General features: G+C 46.2%; 1 protein-coding gene and 1 pseudogene across 5 annotated transcripts in view; one reads left to right on the top strand and one right to left on the bottom strand.

Annotated features, from left to right (window-relative positions):
- The window catches only part of ELFN2 (extracellular leucine rich repeat and fibronectin type III domain containing 2), a 171,738-nt gene extending 164,647 nt beyond the window's left edge, over positions 1-7,091 (top strand). For all 5 annotated transcript variants that reach the window (XM_061582799.1, XM_061582798.1, XM_061582802.1 and 2 more), the window contains one exon: positions 4,072-7,091. In XM_061582799.1, the coding sequence (XP_061438783.1) occupies positions 4,609-7,020 (2,412 nt within the window). In that variant the 5' untranslated portion in view covers positions 4,072-4,608 and the 3' untranslated portion in view covers positions 7,021-7,091. The remainder of the gene's footprint in view (positions 1-4,071) is intronic.
- Positions 7,092-21,372: 14,281 nt separating this feature from the next.
- On the bottom strand, positions 21,373-22,163 carry LOC133363308 (potassium channel subfamily K member 1-like; annotated as a pseudogene).
- Positions 22,164-22,363: the final 200 nt, after the last annotated feature.

Raw genomic sequence — 22,363 nt, 5'->3', positions numbered from 1 at the left:
CTCTAAGTTTTCATGGTGATACACACAACAGTCAGAAAGAATTGAGAGTTCAAAGTATAAAAAGAGAGAGAGAGAAAACAGATCCCTTTTGGACTTTTCTTCTGTCAGAGTTCTCATAATTTGTTGAAATTAATTAAAAATCAGCCATGTTCACAAGTACCTATAATTCTATTACTGACCTTGCCCCATACTCTGACCTTCATCTTCTGGAGTTTAAAAGTTAAAAAAATGCCTGGCTGATTTTTAATTAATTTAAGAAAATTAGCATTGATGTCTGTTATAATGTTGGGCATGCTCAGTAAGAACCAACTATCAGTGTTCTAAAAGCCAGACTCACAACTGCTTGGCTTGGCTAATCAGGGTGGCTACACTCATACCAGGCAGGTTGTAGCGCAGCACTTGCAAGTACTCTTGGATGAAACAGATTATCTTGACCCATTCCAGTCTGGGTTCAGGCCTGGTATGGGACTGAATTGGCCTTGGTTCCCCTGATGGATGACCTCTATCAGGAGAAGGACAGAGGGAGTGCGACCCTGTAATTCTTACTTGATTTCTCTGTGGCTTTTGATACCATTGACCATGGTATCCTTCTGGGCCGACTTGGTGAGATGGGTATTGGAGGCATTGTTTTACAGTGGTTCCGATCCTAGCTCCAAGGCCTTTCTCAGAAAATAGCATTGGGAGACTGTCTTTTGGCCCCCTGGCAGTTGTGCTGTGGGGTGCCGCAGGGTACCATCTTGTCCCCCATGCTGTTTAACATCTATATGAAGCCTTTGGAAGCAGTCATCAGGAGCTTTGGGCCAAGGTGTCAGCAGTATGCTGATGATACCCAGCTCTATTTCTCTGTAACATCTGAATTGGGAGAGGCCGTACAAGCCCCAGACCACTGCCTGGACTCAGTGGTGTGCTGGATGAGGACCAATAAACTGAGTCTGAATCCTAGCAAGACGGAGGTGCTGTGGGTTGGTGGTTCCCGAGTTCAGGTAATTGGTCAGTTGCCTACTTTGGATGGGGTGGTACTCCCTCTGAAAGAAAGTAGTTCCGTAGTCTGGGGGTGCTCCTGGACCCAACTTTGTCACCAGAGGTCTGGGTGACTTCAGTGGCTAGGAGTGCCTTTTATCAGCTTCAGCTGGTAAGAGAGCTGTGGCTGTTTCTGAACTGGGATAGTCTGACCACTGTTGTCCATGCACTGGTAACTTCCAGGCTGGATTACTGTAATGTCCTCTATGTGGGGCTGCCCTTGATGTTGGTTCGGAAGCTGCAGCTGGTGTAATATGTGGCAGCGAGACTGGGGCAGGGTATCGCCAAAATGTCACCCTGCTGCTGAACGAATTGCACTGGCTACCTATTAATTACCTGGCTAAGTTCAAGGTGCTGGTTCTGGTGTACAAAGCTCTATACAGTTTGGGACCAGGATACCTGAAAGACTGCCTTACCCTTTATATACCTAGTCGATCACTGTGCTCTGCAGGTGAGGGCCTCCTGCAGATACCATCTTATCAGTAGGTCCATTCCGCACAGCATAGGAAGTGGACCTTTAGTGTTGTGACACTTACCCTTTGGAATTCAATCTCCATAAATGTTATACAGGTGCCAGCTCTGTTATCTTTTTGCTGCTTACTGAAGACCTTCCTCTTTCAACAACCTTTTAAGGAGAGACCTTATTCCAGTCTGCATCTGTGTTGGAACTGCTTTTTAATACTTTTTAAAGCTTTTTTTGAAAAAGATGTTTTAAAGCTTTTTTTTTTAAAAAAAGATGTTTTTAAAGATGTGTAGCCATGAAGCTCAGTGGGTGACCTTGGGGCAGTCACTGCCTCTCAGCCTCAGAGGAAGGCAATGGTAAACCCCCTCTGAATACTGCTTACCATAAAAACCCTCTTCATAGGGTCGCCCATAAGTTGGAATCAACTTGAAGGCAGTCCATTTCCATTTTTCATTTTGTTTTAATATATTTTAAAGGATGTTTTTTATGATGTTTTAGAGTGTTTTTAGTGCTTTTGTTTGCCACCCTGGGCTCCTGTTGGGAGAAAGGGTGAGATATAACTCTAATAAATAAATAATAATATAAAATTTGTGCTTTCCGAAACAATGTAAGAACCAAAATACAACCATACTTCAAAATCTACACTTATTCAAATATTGAGATGCAGTTTACCAACCAATGTTTACAAAAATGTATAAGGGGAAAGTGCATAAAATGAATATACGAGTGAAAATAACATGCAAAAATGCATTATATGATGAGAAATGGCTTGACATTTGTCAAAACTGCATAGGAAATGTGGTTATTAGGAGATATTAACACTAAAATGCTGGAGAATTTTCATGAGAATTTTTTTAAAAAACCACAAATTGCTGCAGAAATGTGAAGAACTGAATTTAAGATTGGAAAAATGAGAAACTTAGAGAACAGGAGCTGATAGAGCTTTCCATCCCTACAGTAGGTATAGGTCAGACAGGGAAGAATTAATTTGTAGAACTTATTGCCACAAGATGTGGAGATGTCATTTGTTTCAATAGCTTTAAAAGGGGTAAGGCAAATTCATAGAGGAGAAGTCTATGAATGGCTATTAGCCATGCTGACTAAATGGAACCCCTGTGTTCAGAGGCAGTATGACATCAAATGCCAGTTGCTGGAGGATAAACATTGCTTTCATAGACTATTGGTGGGCTTCCTAAAAACATCTGCCTGGCAGCGATGGGAAACAGAAAATAGGAAGATATATGATCAGGGCCAACACCAAATGTTGGACTCCAGCTCTCATCACCCTCCCCTCCCCCCAGTCAACATGGCCAGCTAGAGGACACCGTGTTGGGTATCCCTGATCTAGATGGACCTTTGATTTGATCCAGCATGGCTCTTCTTATATTTAAATGTCAGTAGAACCTGGAGAAAGATACCAAAGATCTGCACCAACGTAACTTAAATTCTGCACTTAGAAAAGCTAAATTCTGTACTCTGTTCCAATTATGCAAGTTAGTACATTTCTGCTAGGAATGACAATGTAGAAAGAGCTATTCCGGTTGCTGAAGCTTCAACCCCTGACCATTGTGGATCCTGTTTAGCTTCTGTACCTCCCCGTCCAGCTTTTTAGATTTCACCATGCATTGCCTATTTCAAGCCTATCTGTCCATCCTTGAGGGCTAGAAACTTGCTTTTTTGAGAGGAAAAAATTGTCAGCATGCCATATTGCGCCCAATACCAAGTTTCACACTGCCATGGCCCAACCATCACGAAATCACAGAAATACACACAGCTCTGCGGCTAAGGGAATATGGAAGCACTTCAGTAAACTCACATGTTTAAAGAACACAGCTGCTAATGATGGCAATATTCTTTATTCCGAAGGGGAAAGTCGACCCCAAGCATTGCTAGCTATGTGTGTTGTTGACACATCTCCCTTTTCCCCAGCATGCATTGAGCCCAGCTGTGACCATCAGAGCTGTACGGTTCTCTCCACCAATTAAAGGTGCCCCCCCGTAGTCTGCACTCACCCAGATCATATTGCCCCCCCTCCCCAAAATCTCTGCTAAGGCGAGATAATTATTTTCAGAACAAGAGCAGTTATACAACAAATGAATTATTTATCTTTTTGCATCAAGGAAGAGAAAAGCATTTAGTTAGGACTCTTATTTATTTATCACACAAATACATGCGCACACCACAAAGAGAGAGAGAGACAGGGACAGACGAAAATCCGCATTCAAGGGAGGGGGCATGCTAAGCAGATTGAAACACAGCTGTATATTCTCCTTTTTCTCCCACTTCTTCTCCATCTTCCACATTCTTCTCTCCCCCTCCACGCAAGACTGTGATTTTGTTACATAACAGAACCCAAGTACCCTTCTGGCTATCACTGATATACAAGATTATGTTCCAAAGGCTCTCTTCACCAAAGCTTATCAACATAGCAAGCAATACTAATCCAATGCACTCCGCTCCTCCATCCCCATTGCTCACCACTCAGTTTCTCCCATCCCTGCGAAACTAACAAACCTAGCTGTCTTTTTTCATATTTCAATGCCCCCCAATTGATGCCTCTTCTTGTCTCTTGTGTGTTTCCTTTCCAGATTTCAATGGCAGATGGATCACGCTCTCTCCTTTTTTCCTCTCCTCCCCCACCCCACGTTCTGTTTTGTTTGTTTGTTTTCAACATGTTTGATCTGAAGTTCTGAAGCATCTTGGAGAGGACCTGCGAGAGAAGGAAGAGGAAGCTGCACCCAAGGAGTGTTAGTGGCACCAAGGCAACTCTCCCAGTCGCATCATGGGGATGTTCAGGGGAGGCTGTGGAGGAGTCACACAAAGAAGATTTGTTGCTGAATGTTTCATTTTTGTTTGGCTTTGAGAAGAAGCATAAATATCTATCTTTCCTCTCCAAGTACAATTTTCACTCTGATTGACTGCAGGAGCTGATCAGTTGGTCACCATCTGTGTGTGAAACAGGACACATGTGACAATGGTGGTGTTAGATAGAACTGGGGTGCTCATGCCCTTCAGTTGCTAAGCTCCGAGGGTGTCACCTGCCCTCTTAACCTTTACTTCCCAATTTTGTTGTTGCTGCTGCTGGTTTTGCCTCTTTTAGCCAAAAGGGGGCAGCATAGCCCAACATGCTCCGTCTGGGATTCTGGGTGGCTACCCTGCTCTGCATTTTTGTTCCCAGTGGTGTCCGCAGTGACTGCTGGCTGATTGAAGGAGACAAAGGTTACGTGTGGCTTGCTATCTGCAGCCAGAACCAGCCTCCATACGAGACCATTCCCCAGCACATCAATAGCACTGTGCATGACCTGCGGCTGAATGAGAACAAGCTCAAAGTAGTGCTCTACTCCTCCCTCAACCGCTTTGGTAACTTGACTGACCTCAACCTAACAAAAAATGAGATCTCCTATATTGAGGATGGCGCCTTCATGGGACAGTCCAACCTGCAGGTGCTGCAGCTGGGCTACAACAAGCTCACTAACCTGACGGAAGGCATGCTACGTGGCATGGGGCGACTCCAGTTCCTCTTTGTGCAGCACAACCTGATTGAGGTGGTCACTCCCACTGCCTTCACCGAATGCCCCAGCCTCATCAGCATAGACCTGTCCTCCAATCGCCTCAGCCGGCTAGAGGGAAGTACCTTCACCAGCCTGAGCAATCTGATGGTGTGTGAACTAGCTGGAAACCCCTTCAACTGTGACTGCAACCTCTACGGTTTCCTCATGTGGTTGGTGGCCTTCAACAATGTCACAAAAAACTATGACCGCCTACAGTGTGAGACTCCCCGGGAGTTTGCTGGCTACCCGCTTCTTATGCCGCGCCCGCACCACAGCCGCAATGCCATCACCATCTTCAAGTCAATGTGCGGGGATGGCAATTTCCCATCTATCTCCAGGATCAACCCCACACCATACATCCCAGATTCTCAGAGGGAGGATGACAATGCTGAGAATTCAGGAATTAGCCCAGGGGACTTCCTCTCAGTAGAACCTCCGGCGTCTTCCACCACTGATTCCTCCTACATTCCCAGCATCAAGCTCCAGCAGGTGACGATCACCTCAGCTGCCTTGGTGGTGACCATCCCATTCCCCTTCAGCAAGATGTATGTGCTGGTCCAATACAATAACAGCTACATCTCTGATGTAATGACTCTGAAGAAGAAGAAGGAAGTTGTCACTCTCACCCACCTGAAGGCTCACACAGATTATACCTTCTGTGTGGCTTCTATACGCAACTCCAAACGCTATAACCATACCTGCCTCTCCTTTGCTACCAGGAGCAAAGGGAGAGAGGAACCAATGGCTAACACATCCACCACTACCCATTACATCATGACCATCTTAGGTTGTCTTTTTGGAATGGTCATTATCCTTGGCATTGTTTACTATTGCCTGAGGAAGCGTAGGATGCAAGAGGAGAAGCAAAAGTCCCTCAGTGTGAAGAAAACAATTCTGGAGATGCGTTATGGCTCAGATATTGATACTAGTTCAATCGTACATCCGTCACAGAAGTTGGGAGAGCCACCTGTAATCCCCATCTCACGGATGTCCTCTCTTCCCTCCATGATTGGGGAGAAGATGCCCTCATCCAAATCTATGGAGGCTGGCATGGAGACTCCCAAGGTCACCACCAAGGGCAATTACATTGAGGTTCGGACAGGTGGTGGGGATGGGCTGGACAGGTCACAGAGGGATGATGACCTGCATGAACTGGACAATGGGCAAGGTTCAGCAGCTGAAATCTCAACAATTGCCAAGGAAGTAGACAAGGTGAACCAGATAATCAACAATTGCATTGATGCCCTCAAGTTGGACACAGCCTCTTTCCTGGGGGGAGGGGGTGGTGTTGATTCTGACATGGCTTTTGAATGCCAGTCCATACCGGGTGTTTCCTCTGGTGGGCTGGAGCGGCCAAGCTTCCTCTCGCCACCCTACAAAGAGAGCTCCCACCATCCCCTGCAGCGCCAGCTCAGTGCCGATGCTGCTGTGACCAGGAAGACCTGCAGTGTCTCCTCTAGTGGCTCCATCAAGAGTGCCAAGGTGTTCAGCCTTGACGTACCTGACCACCCACCATTGAGTAAGGCAGATGCCAAATACATTGAGAAAGGAAGCCCACTCAACAGCCCCTTGGATCGTCTTCCCCTCGTGTCCCCGGGTGCCATCCACCACCTGGAGGTGAAACCTTCCTACCACTGCAGTGAACACCGGCATTCCTTCCCAGCTCTGTACTACGAGGAGAGTGGCGACACTTTAAGCCAACGGGTGTCCTTCCTGAAGCCTCTCTCCCGTTCCAAGCGGGACTCCACATATTCTCAGCTCTCACCTAGACATTATTTCTCGGGCTATTCCTCCAGCCCAGAGTACTCCTCAGAGAGCACCCATAAGATCTGGGAGCGTTTCCGGCCTTACAAGAAGCATCACCGGGAGGAGGTTTACATGGCGGCCGGCCACGCCCTGCGGAAGAAAGTCCAGTTTGCCAAGGATGAAGATCTGCACGATATCTTGGATTACTGGAAAGGCGTCTCTGCTCAGCAGAAGTTGTGACTCTCTCATTAAAAGGAAGAAAATCCAAACACACACACACAAATTAACCCACTTGACTGTGAAAAAAAAACCCTGAGAAAAGAAACTGAAAACCATTTCTTAAAGTTTACAAAAAAAGAACATAAACCGCCCCCCCGAGTAAAATGAATTGTCTCTACTGTGTTACAGGGACCATTGTTACTCCTTCAGATTGGTGGGGAGGAGACATTTGCTTTTATACTGTGGTGATGAGAAGGGGACAACTGTTAAGGGATATACTGGGTTTGTAGGTAGCAGATGTGGAAGGGAAAGGTCATCATTTTTCTGTTCCTGTTGTTATTTTATTCCAGAAAGGGGGGACTTTTTAATTCATTCTCCTGACAAAAGTGAGGCAGGGAGGGGGTGATCCCTCCTTATCCTTCCCTTACCTATGCTCAAAGGGACTCTTAAAAGGTTGCCTTAGTGCAGCATTCAGCAACGTGGTGCTGTCCTGATGCTCTAGACTACAGTTCCCATCAGATCCAGCCAGCATGACTGTGCTAGCTGGGGCTGACGGGAGCTGTAGTCCAAAAAGGCTGTGCTGGCTGGGCCTGATAGGAGTTATAGCCCAAAACATCTGGAGAGCACAAGGTTGGCAAAGGGTGCCCTAGTGCATGGGGTGCACACTTCCCCATGAGTGGCTCTCCAACAACTGGGGTAACTTTTAAACAAACCAGCCATGCAGTCAGGCACCAGTTGTGTGGTTGCCAAATGTGGAATTAGCACTTTGCTGAGCGCATGGGTGCCAATCTCATGGGAAAGACTCACACGGATGACCTCGGCGGACATGGTTGGGTCACTGAAAGTCATTTCAGTGGTGTCGGCACTGCTTGTGGAAAAGTGACTCCTGTGCATCTAGTGTACTACTGTTTCAAAGACCTCAAAGTCAAGACAAAGTTCTGGTGTAACACAAATGAACATTCTCTTTGTGCTCAGTCTTCTTGGCCTACTCCCCTACTACCATGTCCTCCAGGGGAGGCTGGTGGCTTTGATAATCAGTAGACAGTGAATCCACCTTGGCCAGTTCTGTGAAAGTTCAGATTAAAACTCGGAGTGGATTCACTGCCCCAAACACCTTGGCCAGCTCCTTCAAAGTTTGGACTAAAACCTGGAGTGGATTCACTGCCCCACTGACATCAGAGCCACCAGCTTCCTCTGGCATCCCCCGTGTCCTTTTTTACACAAGCAAGAAAAAGAACCAAAAGTTAGGCTTTCTTGACATATCCTCACCTGCCCATGAACATTGTCTGGGTGTAGCTTGCTGCAGGATGTACTGGCTGCCTTCACTCTGGAAAGGGCTGGGAGATGGAACTTCAATAACAGGGTCTCCTGTCTTCTCCATACCCTTCCTCATTGGTTAGGAAGGGAGAGTGCTAGCTCTCAAGGAGTCTCCCCACACCTCAGTAGAATGTTCAGTTGTCTTCCAAGAAGAAAGGGGAAATGTGCTGCTGTCTGAGACAGGGAAAGAGGGATCGCCAGGATGAAGGGAAGGGAAGGAGGGCAGTATCTGTAACCCCCTCTCAGATCTCAAGGAGTCCTGACTCCAGGCACACCTCAAGATCCTGTCTTAGGGAACAGCACACAACTTCCTCCCAGAAAATGTGCACCCTGCAGAGCAGAGTCTCATAGCAGACTAGCCAGCTCCAATCTGTGGCTCTTTACTCTCAAAGAATGAATAAGATCTGCGATGAGCTCCCTGGTGGGCAAGATGAATCTCAAGTCAGCTCCTTTTACTCCTCACTGCCAGAATTTGACCTAAGTGTGGATAGAAGAAGGGGAACAATCAAACACTGTGATGGCTGGAAATATGCAGTACACTGCATGAGTAGTTAACATAGGGCCCTCCAGATGTCCATGGGCCTACAACTTCCATCATGCCTGAACACTGGCCATCCTGGCTGTGGCTGATGGGGAGCTGTAGTCCAAAAATGTCAAGAGAGCACCACATTGGCTATCCCAGCAGTACAGGATAATCTTATGATGGAACACCATTGGAGGCCCTGAAGAAATCAGAGAGAAGGTGTGTAGTTGTTACAGAAGGCCTCAAGGCAAGATGTTGCATAAAGGGCTGGCTTAGGAGCTAGCTAAAATGGCACTGGAAAAAGGCATAGGCACCCGTTGCCTAAACTGGTAGGCAGGTCAGCCTCAGCCATGCTTCCATCGCCAGTTCTCCATCCATACCCATTACTTCCTTGCAGCTGCTGATGTCTCACTCCTGACCACCATACTTCCTTAAGCACCTGGGAAAGGGTACCAGAGTTCCAATGGGAATGCAGGGAATGATTCAAAAGCAACAGTGAATGGACAAAAAGAGGCAGAGTTATTCAGCAGCTCCAGTGTGGTCCTAAGGGGCTACAGAGAATGAGATAGAGTCTATTTAACCAAAGAGAACAGAAAGCAAGAATGGGACACCTCGGGTGGCTCTCAGGCAAAGTGTCACATTATCAGTAGTTTACTAATCTATATAGTAGAGCCACTCTCTGATGATGATAGGGAGAGTCGTTCTGCTGGGAAGACCTATCTTGGTGCCAAGCATAAAGGGGCTCTGCCTTCCTGAATGTTTCAACCCCCTCCTACCCTCTTTCTGCCATGGTATGCCTTATTACACCACTTGATAAGGCATATCCCCCCTCTCATACCACCATGCAGCTTCCTCACATCCCTGCCTTGCAACAAAAGTCCATTCCTAGTACAGTCCCCCTCCACCCGCCCTCTGTGCCTGCCTGTCTCAGAACACACCAACAGAACACAAGCTTTCCCAGCCAGTTAACACACTAGCTATCCCTTTTCAATGTTTAACCCCACTAGGCAAAAGGTTGTTTTCAGGAGCAACTGGCCATCACGGGAGGAAATGCCTCTTCCCAAGATTTTACCTTGGCAGTGTTGCCCTATGAGTAGAGCTGGCCCAAAGGAGTTCTGGATTGTAGTTGCTCAGGCTCCAAACCATTGCAGGAACAGGAGTGTCACTTGTCCTAGCAGGGGCCACAGATGTACACTCTCAAAGTGAGGTTGGATGGATGCTTCATGCAACCAGGGCTAACCTCTCTCTGCATCTTGCAGCATCTCTTCTTTCCAGTTGTCTGCCTGCAGGAAGAGCAGCAGAAATAGCAATGTGAAGCTGGGTTTTTTTTTCAAAAAAAACAAAAACCTGTCTGATCTAACAAAACTTAAGAGGCAGACAGCTGAGCATCTCTGAGGGTGGCTGGGAAAGTGGGATTGTGGTGTTCTAGGGAGCGATCCTTCCTGTGGGGAAAAAAGACAGTAGCTGAATGGTCAACTACTTTCTGAGATGCAGTGGGCAGAACTCTTTCCCCCCAACCCCACCTCCAATACACGCTGTGCTTCCTACAGCAATCATAGAAGGACTCTTCTCTGATCTGAGCAACAACATGGACAGCAAGAACAGTTTGGACTGTTAGCAAGTGATGGTGCCATCCAGTGGTTGGTGTGTTAAATCTCAGGGATTTGTTTATTATGGAAACAAGGGGTTGACTGAGATCATGGAGTTGTGTTCTTGACGGGAACTGTGGAGGCGTGGTTTTTTTGGGGGGGTCCAATGGAGTCCCCCTCCCCAGAGTATGCTTTGGGGTGAGGGAACAAATGCTTGTTTGGGGTGTGGAGAGCCTCTCTCTCACCCCCCAGAGAGGATAAGGGGTAGATCCCTATCCTAGGGGATAGAGACCTTTTTGGAACTCCAGGTCACATGTCTGGAGTATGTCCTTTATGAAATCTGTCCAGGAGCCACCATGAGTGTATTCCTCGCCCTGGGGAGACATATTGGAGCATGTTCATTGTGAGCATCTTGCCCAGTGAGAGAAAACTCAAGAAAAGCTAAGCAAAAGAAGGATTCTTTGAAGATACAGGATGGATGGGATGGATGGAGCATATACTATGGGGCTGCAGTGGGAGGGAGGCCAAAGTCCATTCCTAGTGAGAGACCCCTAAGGCTATAGTCCCAGGGGACTCATGATTGAATCCCCCCCCCACATCTTGCACAGTCCCTTTTGCATGCCAGCATGTTTCCTGTATTGTGGCTGTTTTGCCATGTAGTGATCCTAGGCAGACATAACAGCAGGACCAAGCACAGTTTTTGACTCCCTTAAAGCACTCCTGTTGGTGTAAAGGGTGTAGGGGGCATCCTGGACAGCACACCCTTATGGTGTTTAAAATGAGGGAGAGGTAGATGGGAGTTTTGTTAGTGGGAGGAGAGATGTTCCAGCATGACTCCAAAGGGGTGAAGGATACGTGTGCTGGACTTGTTTAGCAATGGAACATAGATCCCCAACCATCATAAAAGGGAAAGGGTTGCTGGATCATCCTGGTGCCATAGGGTTACCCAAATCCATCTTGGACAGGGCACCTGTGCCTTTTAATATTTGCACAGAGGGGAGGCTTGGGGCAGTTTCTCCCATGCTAGTACTGCAGTGGTGGCAGAAGCTGTATCAGGCAAATTTCTCCCATTTCATGTTGCTATTAAAAGACACACGAATGCCATCCGAGATAGATTTTTGTAAGCCCAGGGAAATGAGATAACGCCTTCTGACCTGGAATCAGGGTAAAGGGCAGTCAGGGTGGAAGAAAGGTGCAAGAAAAACCTGTTTCTTGCCTCAACTGCTTCACCCCAGCCTCCCCCTCCCCCTCCCATTCCATAATAATCTATGTCATGAAGCAGGTTGGGATGAAAGCATGTGGAAGAGGCTGGGGGCTGTGAGTTGCCATTGATCTCCATTTTCCCCATCTCTCTGAAAAAGGAAGAAAAGAAAGGAAGACATAGCAAGCGGTGGTGGTGATGGTGGGGACATAGCTAGCCCATGATCTTCCACAGCCAATGGAGGACGGGGCTGTTTCAACAGGCTAGGAGTAGGGAGGGGAGGCAATGGGGAAAGAAGGCTTGTCCTAACTCCCTTATCAACCTCTTCTTTCCCACTGCTAGCTTGAGACTCAGAACAACCACAGCATACACACACACAGTCTGAAAAAGAGGCGATATAAGCGTTATATTTGCATGATGATTTTAACTGTATTTTTCTGAGCAAAAACATCTTTTGTGTCTGTGCTGGTTTGTCGAGACTAAACCTAACCATGCTCCTTTGCTCCTTCCTTCCACTTTGCCCCTGAATTCCCCATATGCCCTTGACCACTATTGTGATTTGAAAACTTTGGGAGGGAGAGGACTCCAAAGAGAACCCAAACCAGGTGCCACCAGCAAAATAGCAATCCCAACATCCAATGCAGTCCACACCTACAGGCAGACTGCCCCTTTGCAAGCATCCAGTTTTGTCCTGGATGACTCTCTGAGGTCTAAATGATGGCCCCTGGGCTCATCTTGTGGTAGCTGTTTGTCTCGTGAGTTTTGATTTCACAGAAACACTTGTGAAGTGAGGGCTAGTGAGCCCAGGGAAATCCCAGTCCTTGGCCAAACAGCTATTGTTAATCCATTAGTGGGCCGTTCCAATGCAGAGCCAGAACTGCTCTTCAGGTATATAATAAAAACCTTTAGCTTTAAGGGCACCTTAATTAGGAAATTGAAGGCCTCATCCAAAGCAATTTTTTACAGTGAAGACAAATCTCTCCCCTTGATGCCAGTAGGCTCTGGTGATGAAGCTTCTCCATCTGTTTACAGGTGACTGAGTGACAAAGCCACAGGCTGCTGTACAGTTGACACAATGGTCTTGATGACCTCTTTGTCATGGAGAAATGCACTAAAGGAGCCGCCCCAGAGTGATCTCATTAACTCTTGCCTCTGAGTCCTGAAACATCTCTGGGGATACAATTTCCCTGGAGCAAACTCAATACTTTATTCTGGATGCCTTCTTGGTTTGTTTTCTTTGCTGGGCTTGGGGCTAGCAGCTACTAAATGACAGAGATCTTGCTGCTTCACTTGGAAGGAAGAGGTAAGGCCAGAGTTTGATTCCTGCTCTCCTTTGATAGCGTCTCTAGTTACTTCACTGGAAGAGAAGAGCCTTACATTGTCAGTGAACTAGACTCTTCCAGAAGCAGCACTTTGGAAGGATGGTTGCCTGTGCCCCTTGGAATGGATTCTGGATATAGCCCATCCTCCTGTGATTGACTTAGGAGAGGGGGGGGAAGAATCTGATGCATATCACATGCCCTCTTGAACTGATTTGGGAGAAATCTCCTAGGAGTGTCAGGAGAACATGGACAAAGTGGGCTTTCATACCAAACCTACAACCTGTGAAAAAGACACTGTGCTGGAATGTTAATCCTGTTGGAAGATGCCATAGGCACCACCCCTGCAGATACTGCAGTGCTATTCCACTTCATTCTCTGCTATCTTGCCTCCTGTGCCAGATAATTCCTTCTGAGGTGGGCGTGAAATATTCATGAACGACAAATGCAAATTTATGTCGAGGAATCTTGGCTGAGGCGGTGCCGATGTGTTTGCAATGCTAAACAGCCCAAATACTTACTGGAGGCTCTCAGAGACAGTGGTGGGGAGGGCAAGAGGGAATAGGGAAGGGACCCTACAGGAAGAAGATGGGACATAGTGCAGGAGAATGAGAAGCATGGTGGCAGAAGATGAAGAAGATAATGACAAGAGAAGAGGAAGAGAGTTACAAGAAAGCTGAGACTGTGGGACAGGAATAGAGATGGAGATATGAATATGTTGGACCAACAATAGGAAGAAAGACACACCTGTGTCACACCTCTTCAGGAGTCAAGTCCAGGTTAGCCTCACTGCTCCCCAAAACCAGCATAAGGAAACTTTCAGGTGCCCCTTTCTGACTGTCGGCAGTCTGACCTTCACAACTCTGAGCTGCCTGTTACAGTAAACTAAAAAGAGCTTATTAAGGATACTGATAATAGGTGGATAGGGGTTAATTGGAACAGTTGCAAAAAGAAATAAAGGAAAAGTGCAGTCTTCTAAAAATGTAATAGTTACCATCCAGTATGCCAGCCTGTTGGGAGACTGGATTCCTTCTTGTATCATGAAGGTGCCTGTTGAAGAATCTGCTCTACACAAGTGACCCTGAGCTAGCCTGATATTTTGATTTTCATCTTAAGCTTCTCTGAGGATTGCACTACAAGGTCTTTGTCTTTTCATCAGACTACTTTGTTTCCATTCCTCTCCTGCTGGGCTAAATACAAGCACAGGATGAAAACTTGACAGCACTGCCCTATCTTGTGTATGAAAAGTCGCCATACAAATGTTTTCTCCAATCTCATATTTGGAGAAATATCAGTTTAACCTAGTTTCTGGGAAGCCAGGACTACTTAAAGATTTGGGGGTGACAGGAAAATATAGATGAAGTTTGGGGCACAGTGGAGGACATCTGAGAAACGGAGGATAGATAGTACAAAAATGGTAATGATTAGTTCTAGTAAGACCAAAATGGATCACTGTGACCATTTAGGCTAGTACTTCACAGCACAGGCCATAAATTAGAGATGTGTGAGCTCTCCCAGGCTTGTCTTGGATTAATTTGGAATGTGTTTGAGATATTCTGGGAGAAAAAAAATGAAAATCTCAGATCATTTCCCCAAATCAATCCAAGAGCTCAGAAAATTTTCTCCACCAACCTTTGCAGTCCCCAAAAGCCCCCTACCTGCCAAGAACTTCCCCAACCATACTCCCTAGTTCCTACTTGCCTTTCAAGTAGTAATCAATAAGGAGAGAAGAGGGGGAGTCTTTTCCCTTTTGTCACCCCTTGTCCACTATAATTGCAGCAACCCATGGGAGAACTATATCTCCCATGATCCTCTTAGTTTTTGCATCCCAACACAGGGCTAATCGGCACATTCTGCAACAGAAGATGGGAGATGAAAATATCCCCACCATTCTTCTTCCTTTGTGCTGCTGCTGCTGCTCCTCTTCCCACTTGAAAGGTAAACAAAAGGAAGGGTGGAGTGGTTTGAGGAAGTTGGGACTAACAGGGAGGCATTTGGTGACTGTGAGACTTGGTAAGGATGGGAGGAGGAAGGCTAGGAATTCTTTTCTGGCTCAGATGTTAATCTGAGCCCGAGAAGAAGTTGTTCAAGGGTTGTAAATCTTATCTCTCCTTTGAGATGGGTTTTTATCAATCCCCCAAAATTCATTTGTGAGACTGAGTTAGGAGAATTTCACTGGCATCCCTACTGGTAGAATATAAAGAGGGGGATCATGAAGAAAGAGCAACATACTGGTGAAAATAAAGAGGGAAAATATAGATGTGATAACAGAAAATAGAAAATGACTGGAGATATGGACGGATTGTCCAGACAGGGTTTTAGTGGAGCATGGAGGTCCTGTTTCAGATCATTTGATTTCCATAAGTGCTGATCCATGTTCTCAATCCTGTATAATACACTGGAAAAGTCTTAAAAGTTCCAAGAGTCTTTATAGGGCAGAGATGGGGAACCTCAGGACTAGGGGGTGAAGCAGTCCTCCAGGCCTCTCTCTCTGGCTCTCAAGCCTCTTCTCTGGGCCACACACATATTTGCTTACATTTATATTTCACCTTTCTTCCTTGTGAAATCCAAGGCAGTGTACATGTGGTTCCCAGGCAGGCACCCATCCAGGCACTGACCAGACCCAAACATGCTGAGCTTTGGCAAGGTGGTGGCCTCATGTGCCATCAGACAATGCCCTCTATCTAGGCCATGCCCCCTTTCCCCAAGCCACAGCCCTTGCCAGCCCTGCTCCATGCCTCCCTCTAGTGCTTTTGCCTGATGGAATGTGTCCTTGATCTGTGACAAAGCCTCTTGCTTGCCTGGATGGAGAACTGTGGATGTGTGTTGAAATTTTTGCACAGATGGAATGTATTTGACTTGACAAAGTTAAGAGTTGCATCTGTTGTTTCACCCACTTTTGCCTCCGGCCCTGCCCTCACTGGTACGAGGCCCCCAGGAGGTTTCCCAAGAGGAAATAAGGACCTCAGCTGAATCCCCTATCCCTGTTATAGTGGAACATTGTACAATACGGCAGCCCTCCTGATAGTTTTTGCTGCTTGTTGTTGTTATGTGCCTTCAAGTCAATTATGACTTATGGCGACCCTATGAATCAGCGACCTCCAATAGCATTTGTTATAAACCACCTTGTTCAGATCTTGTAAGTTCAGGTCTGTGGCTTCCTTTATGGAATCAACCCATCTCTTGTTTGGTCTTCCTCTTTTTCTACTCCAAATCATCAGCAATGGGAAGTCCCCATTTGATAAGACCTCCACTGGAAAACTGGCAAGGATGTAGTATTGGGGGGAGATGAGGTGATGGAGAAAGAGACCACAAGGAGAAGTAGATAGGATTAGGAAATGTAATGGGATGGAGTTTGAGAGAACAAGGGAAAAGTTGGAGGATAAGGGATTTGTGGAACCCAGCAGCCAGTTCTTGGATTCCAGTGGCCAGTTCTGCACTCTCCTGAAATATAATCTCATCTGTTGTTATACTAGCTGAAATTGACATCACAAGATGCATCAGAGTGCAATGTATGCACGTATGAGCCAACAGTGTGATGTAGCTGAAAAAAGGCAAATGCTATTTTAGGTTTCACTAACAAAAGTATAGTTTCCATATCATGTGAAGTACTAGTTCCCCTCTGTTTGGCACTGGTTAGGCCTCATTTTGAGTACTGTGTCGAGTTCTAGACACTGCACTTTAAGAAGGATGATGGCAAACTGGAAGAGGTTCAGAGAAGGGCAACGAGGATGATCAGGGGACTGGAAACAAAGCCCTATGAGGAGAGATTGAAAGAACTGGACATGTTTAGCCTTCAGAAGAGAAGACTGAGGGGAGATATGATAGCATTCTTCAAGTACATGAAAGGTTCTCATACAGAGGAGGGTCAGGGTCTCTTTTTGATCATCCCAGAGTGCAGGACACAGAATAATGGGCTCAAGCCATATTTCAGCTGAACATGAGGAAAAACGTCCTAAGTGTTAGAGCAGAATGACAATGGAACCAATTACCTAGGGAGGTGATGGGCTTTCCAACACTGGAGGTATTCAACAGGCAACCGGATAGCCACCTGTTGGGTATGCTTTAATTTGGATTTCTGCACTGAGCAAGAGGTTGGACTTGATGGCCTTATTGGCTCCTTCCAACTCTATGATTCTATGGCAATATGCCGAGATGAACATTCCATGAACTAAGCACCAGAAAGCCCAACTCGTCCAAAACTCTTTGAGAAAAATGCAGTCACAGAAGGAAGTTAAAAACTGAGAAATCTGCTCCATCTTCTTTGCCTTGAGATGTAAAGGATGAGCAAGCATAGTGTGCAGCAAGTTCATTTATCAGATGGGGGTCCCTTTTTATATGGTGACTCCCATCTACTGCTCGACAGCCATGACACTGCGCACAGATGAAAGTGCAGCCCTTCCAGGATCAGGGACAACAGCCTCCCTAGAGTCATGGTGTATAAACTACAACACTGGGAAGTTGTTCTTTAATGAATTTCACTGTGAAATGTTTTGTACTGAGCTTTTATTTTATTTTTTTCCAAGGGGGGATTTTTTGTGGGCTTTGAGGAAACTTTCATTCCCCAACCATGCTCTTAACATTCCTGCTTAAAGGTACTTTGCAGAGTTCTATTCTATGAAGCAGATCTTAGCCACCTTGAGGATCTCTTCATGGATGGACCTTTCTGCTGCAAACTGGAATAAAGCATCCGTCCCTTTCCATATGCTGTATCTCAACCAGGAAGAAGATTTAACTCCATGTACTTCAGGGCAGGAAACCTACCCTGGAAGAGGACTGCAAATGGAAGGTCCTTCCTCTTAAATACATGCATCCCCTTTCCATTCTCTGGAGGTTGAATTTCCTTAGATCCTTGTCTGCCCTGTCACCATCCTTCTCCATTCTTGGCCTTTGATTCCAATATGAGGCCTTGCTTTCAGGTGACTCCTATGCTCCTAATCCTATCCTACGACATGAGGAGAGGGAGCCAGTTGTAAGAGGAGTGGAATTCCAGTTTAGCCTTGCCACCCACAAGCACAGAATTGGGGTACAAGAGTGGGGGGATGGTACTCTCTCTCCTCCCAGTCTCCCCCTGAAGTCCCATTTCTCTCCCCCACCCCCCGTTTGAATGTAATACACAATTGGAGGCATCTGCCGGTTTGGGTCCTCACCAGCCATTCGGGTTCCTTCCTCCTGTAATGATCCTGTGAATCTTGGTTGTGTATGGAGATTTATTTTTTGAAGTTTTATTTTATTTTAGGTTTCAGTCTTATTTGATCTTTCTTCCCTCTCCCTCCCCCCAACGTTTTAAACTGAATGGCACGAAATTGTTTTCCTTGAATCGGAGATTCCTGTATGGAGAAAATCAATTTCTATATTTGCAATAAATTTCTTATTAAAAAACAAAGGACAAGTGATTTAAGAGTTTGTCTGGGCCTGCTCACCTTTTGTTGCTCTCCTACTTACTTGCTGAAATGGATTCTACAGTTGATGAGGATTCTTGTGAACGACTTCTATGGACAGAAGAAAAAAATGCTCTCTGGTTGAGGCCATCCTGGAAGAGACAAGATAGCTATTGTAAGATGGTGAATGGGAGATACAGGCTGCAATGTTTAGGGTTCTCAGCATCTGGAATATATCTCCAGACAAGATGATCCCCACATATACACGTTGTTCCATTACACTGTGCTATGTGAAAAAGAAAAAAGCATTTTGGTCACAGTCCAACACAGTTAGGCAGCCTTAAGACCACTGAAACCAATGGACTTAAGCACACAAAACTCTTTTGAACTGTGTCCTTTGTATTGTAGGAAGCTGGAGCATGAGGATCATCTGATAAAGGCTGGTCTTATGGTGCATAAAGGAGAAACAGTGGAATGAACCGGCATGTACTTGCATGCACACAGACATACCTCTTTGCAAAATGGAGGGATCCAGTTACATAAACAGATGCAGAAGCAGATTGAAGTTGAACTGACACCTTGAAGGGCTGTCACATCAAAGAGGGCAAAGACTCACTCTCTGCTGCCCCAAAGGGGCTTAAGTTGTTGTTATTCAAATTTATATCCCTCCCTTCCTCCCCAGGAAGCCCAAGATGGCAAACACACAAATGATAAAATCATTAAAATCTCTACAATAAAATTCTGTAAAACAATTCCAGTGCAGATTCATACTGGGAAAGATCTCCACTTAAAAGGCTTGTTGGAAAAGGAAGATCTTCAGTAGGTACCGAAAAGATGACAGAGATGGCACCTGTCTAATATTTAAGAGGAGGGAATTCCAAAGGGTAGATGCCCCAATACTAAAGGCCAGGTTCCAATATTGTGCACAAGGTACCTCCTGATGAGATGCTATCTGCAGGAGGCCCTCACCTGCAGAGCACAGTGACCAACTGGGTATATAAGGGGTGACGATCTATCAGGTATCCTGAAAGTTAAGATCTAATGGGCTTAAGTTACAGGAGGAGGATAGATTTTGGGTTGAACGCGAGGAGAAACAGTAAGAGCATGTTAAAAAATTATCTATTGGGGTGGTGTGCTCTCCATCTTCAAGCAGAGGCTGGGCAGGCATCTATTGGGGATGCTCTAGCTCTGGATTTCCTGCATCAAACAGTAGGTTGAAGTAGGTGTTCTACAACATCCCTTCCGACTCTACGAATCCAATCTGAGAGACAGTGAGGGGATTTAATATGTAACATATTTTACCAGAATGCAAGCCTTCTGCTTTCAGTACACTACTAATGCTCACCCCCCAAAATGAGAAGTCACAATAGAGTGCCTCTGAGCACACACAGCATGCCTTCCCCTCCCACTGCCATCAGTGAGCATCCACAACCAACGCAAACGTATTTGGTGGGGAAGAAGAAGACCAGAAAGTGTTATTGGGAGAGTGAACAAAATCTGGCCCAGCACCCTGGAAGCCGTCTCTTATACAGAGGAATGCACACACTGAAGGATTCTGCAATACAGTAAAGCACATACATACAAAGCCAATAGGACAAGGATTAAGATACTCCACTTTGGAAGGGAGGGTGGCAGAAGGCAACACCAAAGAATATCAGAACCAACTTTCAACAAACATGCAGTGGGAGACTCCCAAGTTCTAGTCAACCTTCCTTTCTGGCCAGCTTACCATACTTCCTTGGGGAGCAGTCAGTGGGGCAGTGAATCCACTCCAGGTTTTAGTCCAAACTGTCAAGCAGCAGTTGCTTGGACAGTTCCTTGAAAGTTCAGACTAAACCCCAGAGCAGATTCTCTGTCCCACTTACATCGGAGCCACCAGTTTCCATTGTGAACAGTTGACAGGGCCTACATATGCAAGTGTCCAGAAAGTAATCTGAATGACAGCATGGCCAGCTATATCTGAATTTCAGAATAAGCTTTACATTGATCCAAGTTACTCAGGTTTTTTTTTTTAATTTATTTTTTGCAACAAAAGAGGCTTCTGGCCTGGAAAGGCAGCCCTCATCTTCAAGGTTAAAGCAGAAGACAACTGGGCCTGAACAGGCTTTCAGTTCCAAATCTATGTGACAATCTGGAAACCACAGCAGAATATCATCTGGTGCAGGCAGCTTTTCATGTCATAGGAAGTGCCAAAAAAGATTTGCTGAGTGACTTGTGCATCCTTTCCAACTCATCTATTGTAATGTCAACTGTCTCCCCGCGATGGGGAGATGTGTGAGGTGAGTGCACATCCTGCAACAGGAAACTGACCCAGCACGTCATGCAACATCTAACCTGCTCTCAGTGGGTGAGAGACTGTTCTTCCTACCCTTTTGTTTCTGTCTCCTCCTTCTCAGAGAAACCACCAAGCACCCTCAACTCCAGTCCACCCTCTTCTTCATGAGGTCTTCTTGACTTTTCAGCCATTGACATCAAGAATGGAGACAGGAGTAGCTTTAGAGTAGGGGTGGCCAGGAGTCCTGTTTCATAGAAGATGGTCCTCTATTTCAGGGGTAGCCAACAAAGTGCCTTCTAGATGCTTCTGGACTCCAGCTCCCATCATCCCCAATCATTGGCCTTGTTGGCTGGTGCTGATGGGAGTTTGAGCCCAACACCAGTTGAAGCGCTACCCCCGCTCTATTGAAGGGCTATCTGATCCAAGTCTGGTTTAAAGATAACCCTAAGGATGGAGATTTGGGATGTTACAGATGTCCATCAGAACTGAGAACCTGAATAACAGACTGAACAGGTACATAGTCTTTCCCATGTTGGTTAGATGTATTTATATTTGAATTATTATTATTTATTATAAATAAAATTTGTATTCTGCCTTTCCCCCAAGTGGTGCTCAGAGCGGTTAACAATAATAATACAAATATAATGCAATAAAATAGAAATAATACAAAGACAAGACAGGTAAAACATCAATACAATCAACAAAACCATCAGTCAACATCAATTTTAACTGGGGGGGGGGTTGCCTCCACCACCACCCCGGGAGACGTCAAGTAGCACCCATTTTGATAGGCCCATCTTGGGAAGTGGAGGCAGTCAGAATAGTCAATGCAAGCTGGTCTCTACCCAAGATTCCTAGGTGGTCATCATCCTCAGGGGGTGGGTCATGGGCAGGAGCAAAGAAACGGACTAAAGCACAGACTTCCCATAGCTGGTATGCCATATCGAGGGTCATGAACATGGCCAATAAGCCAACAAGTAGGTGGCAGGTGATGCTGAGCTCATAGAGTTCATGCACAGGTGGTTGAGAGCTGCCCTGTGGCACATAGTTGTCCAGGCCAATGGTACTGAGGGAGTTGGAGCGGAAATACACCCACTCCAGGAAGTGCCAGTTATGTTCAAGCAACCAGAAGTAGATGAAGAGTTTGAGGGTGGCCAGCCCCAGCCCCGTGGCATGGGCCAGTGCCACATAGGCCAGCAGGAAGCCCCAGCGGGTGTGATATAGAGGACAGGGCACTGGCTGAGGAAGGGCAGCAGGTGCTGCAGCAGGCAGGCCAGGAGCACCAAGGTCAGGGGGATGCCCACAAAGAAGTACAAGATGCAGAATATTTTGCCCCAAGCCAAGCAAGGGACCATGTGGCCATAACCTGTGGTGGTGAGGACGCTGGCAGTGAAGAAAATGGCTGAGCTGAACTCCTGGTTCTCGTCACCAGAGACGTTGCCCAGGCCGGAGATGTCGTAGCTGCCAGCGTCGAGGAGGCGCTCCAGGAGGCCAGCCAGCAGCTCCTCTGACAGATAGGCCTGGTGCTTGGCCAGCAGGTGGGTGCGTAGGGTTGCCATATTCCAGTTCCACAAATCCGGGCAGGCTAATTTGCATATTATGCAAATACTTGCATATTATTTGCATATTATGCAAATATTTGCATATTAATATTTGGATTGTCCAGTTGTTTTCTATGCCTAGGAATTACCACCAAAAACTGGGGAAAGATGTGAGAAATCTTTTTTTTAAAAAAAATTACATTTTCAGCCTTAAATGC

The sequence above is a fragment of the Rhineura floridana genome, chromosome 8 (assembly GCF_030035675.1).
Source record: "Rhineura floridana isolate rRhiFlo1 chromosome 8, rRhiFlo1.hap2, whole genome shotgun sequence".
Classification (NCBI taxonomy): Eukaryota; Metazoa; Chordata; class Lepidosauria; order Squamata; family Rhineuridae; genus Rhineura; species Rhineura floridana.
Note: the sequence above shows the minus strand (reverse complement) of the source record. Positions and strands in the feature narration are given on the sequence as shown.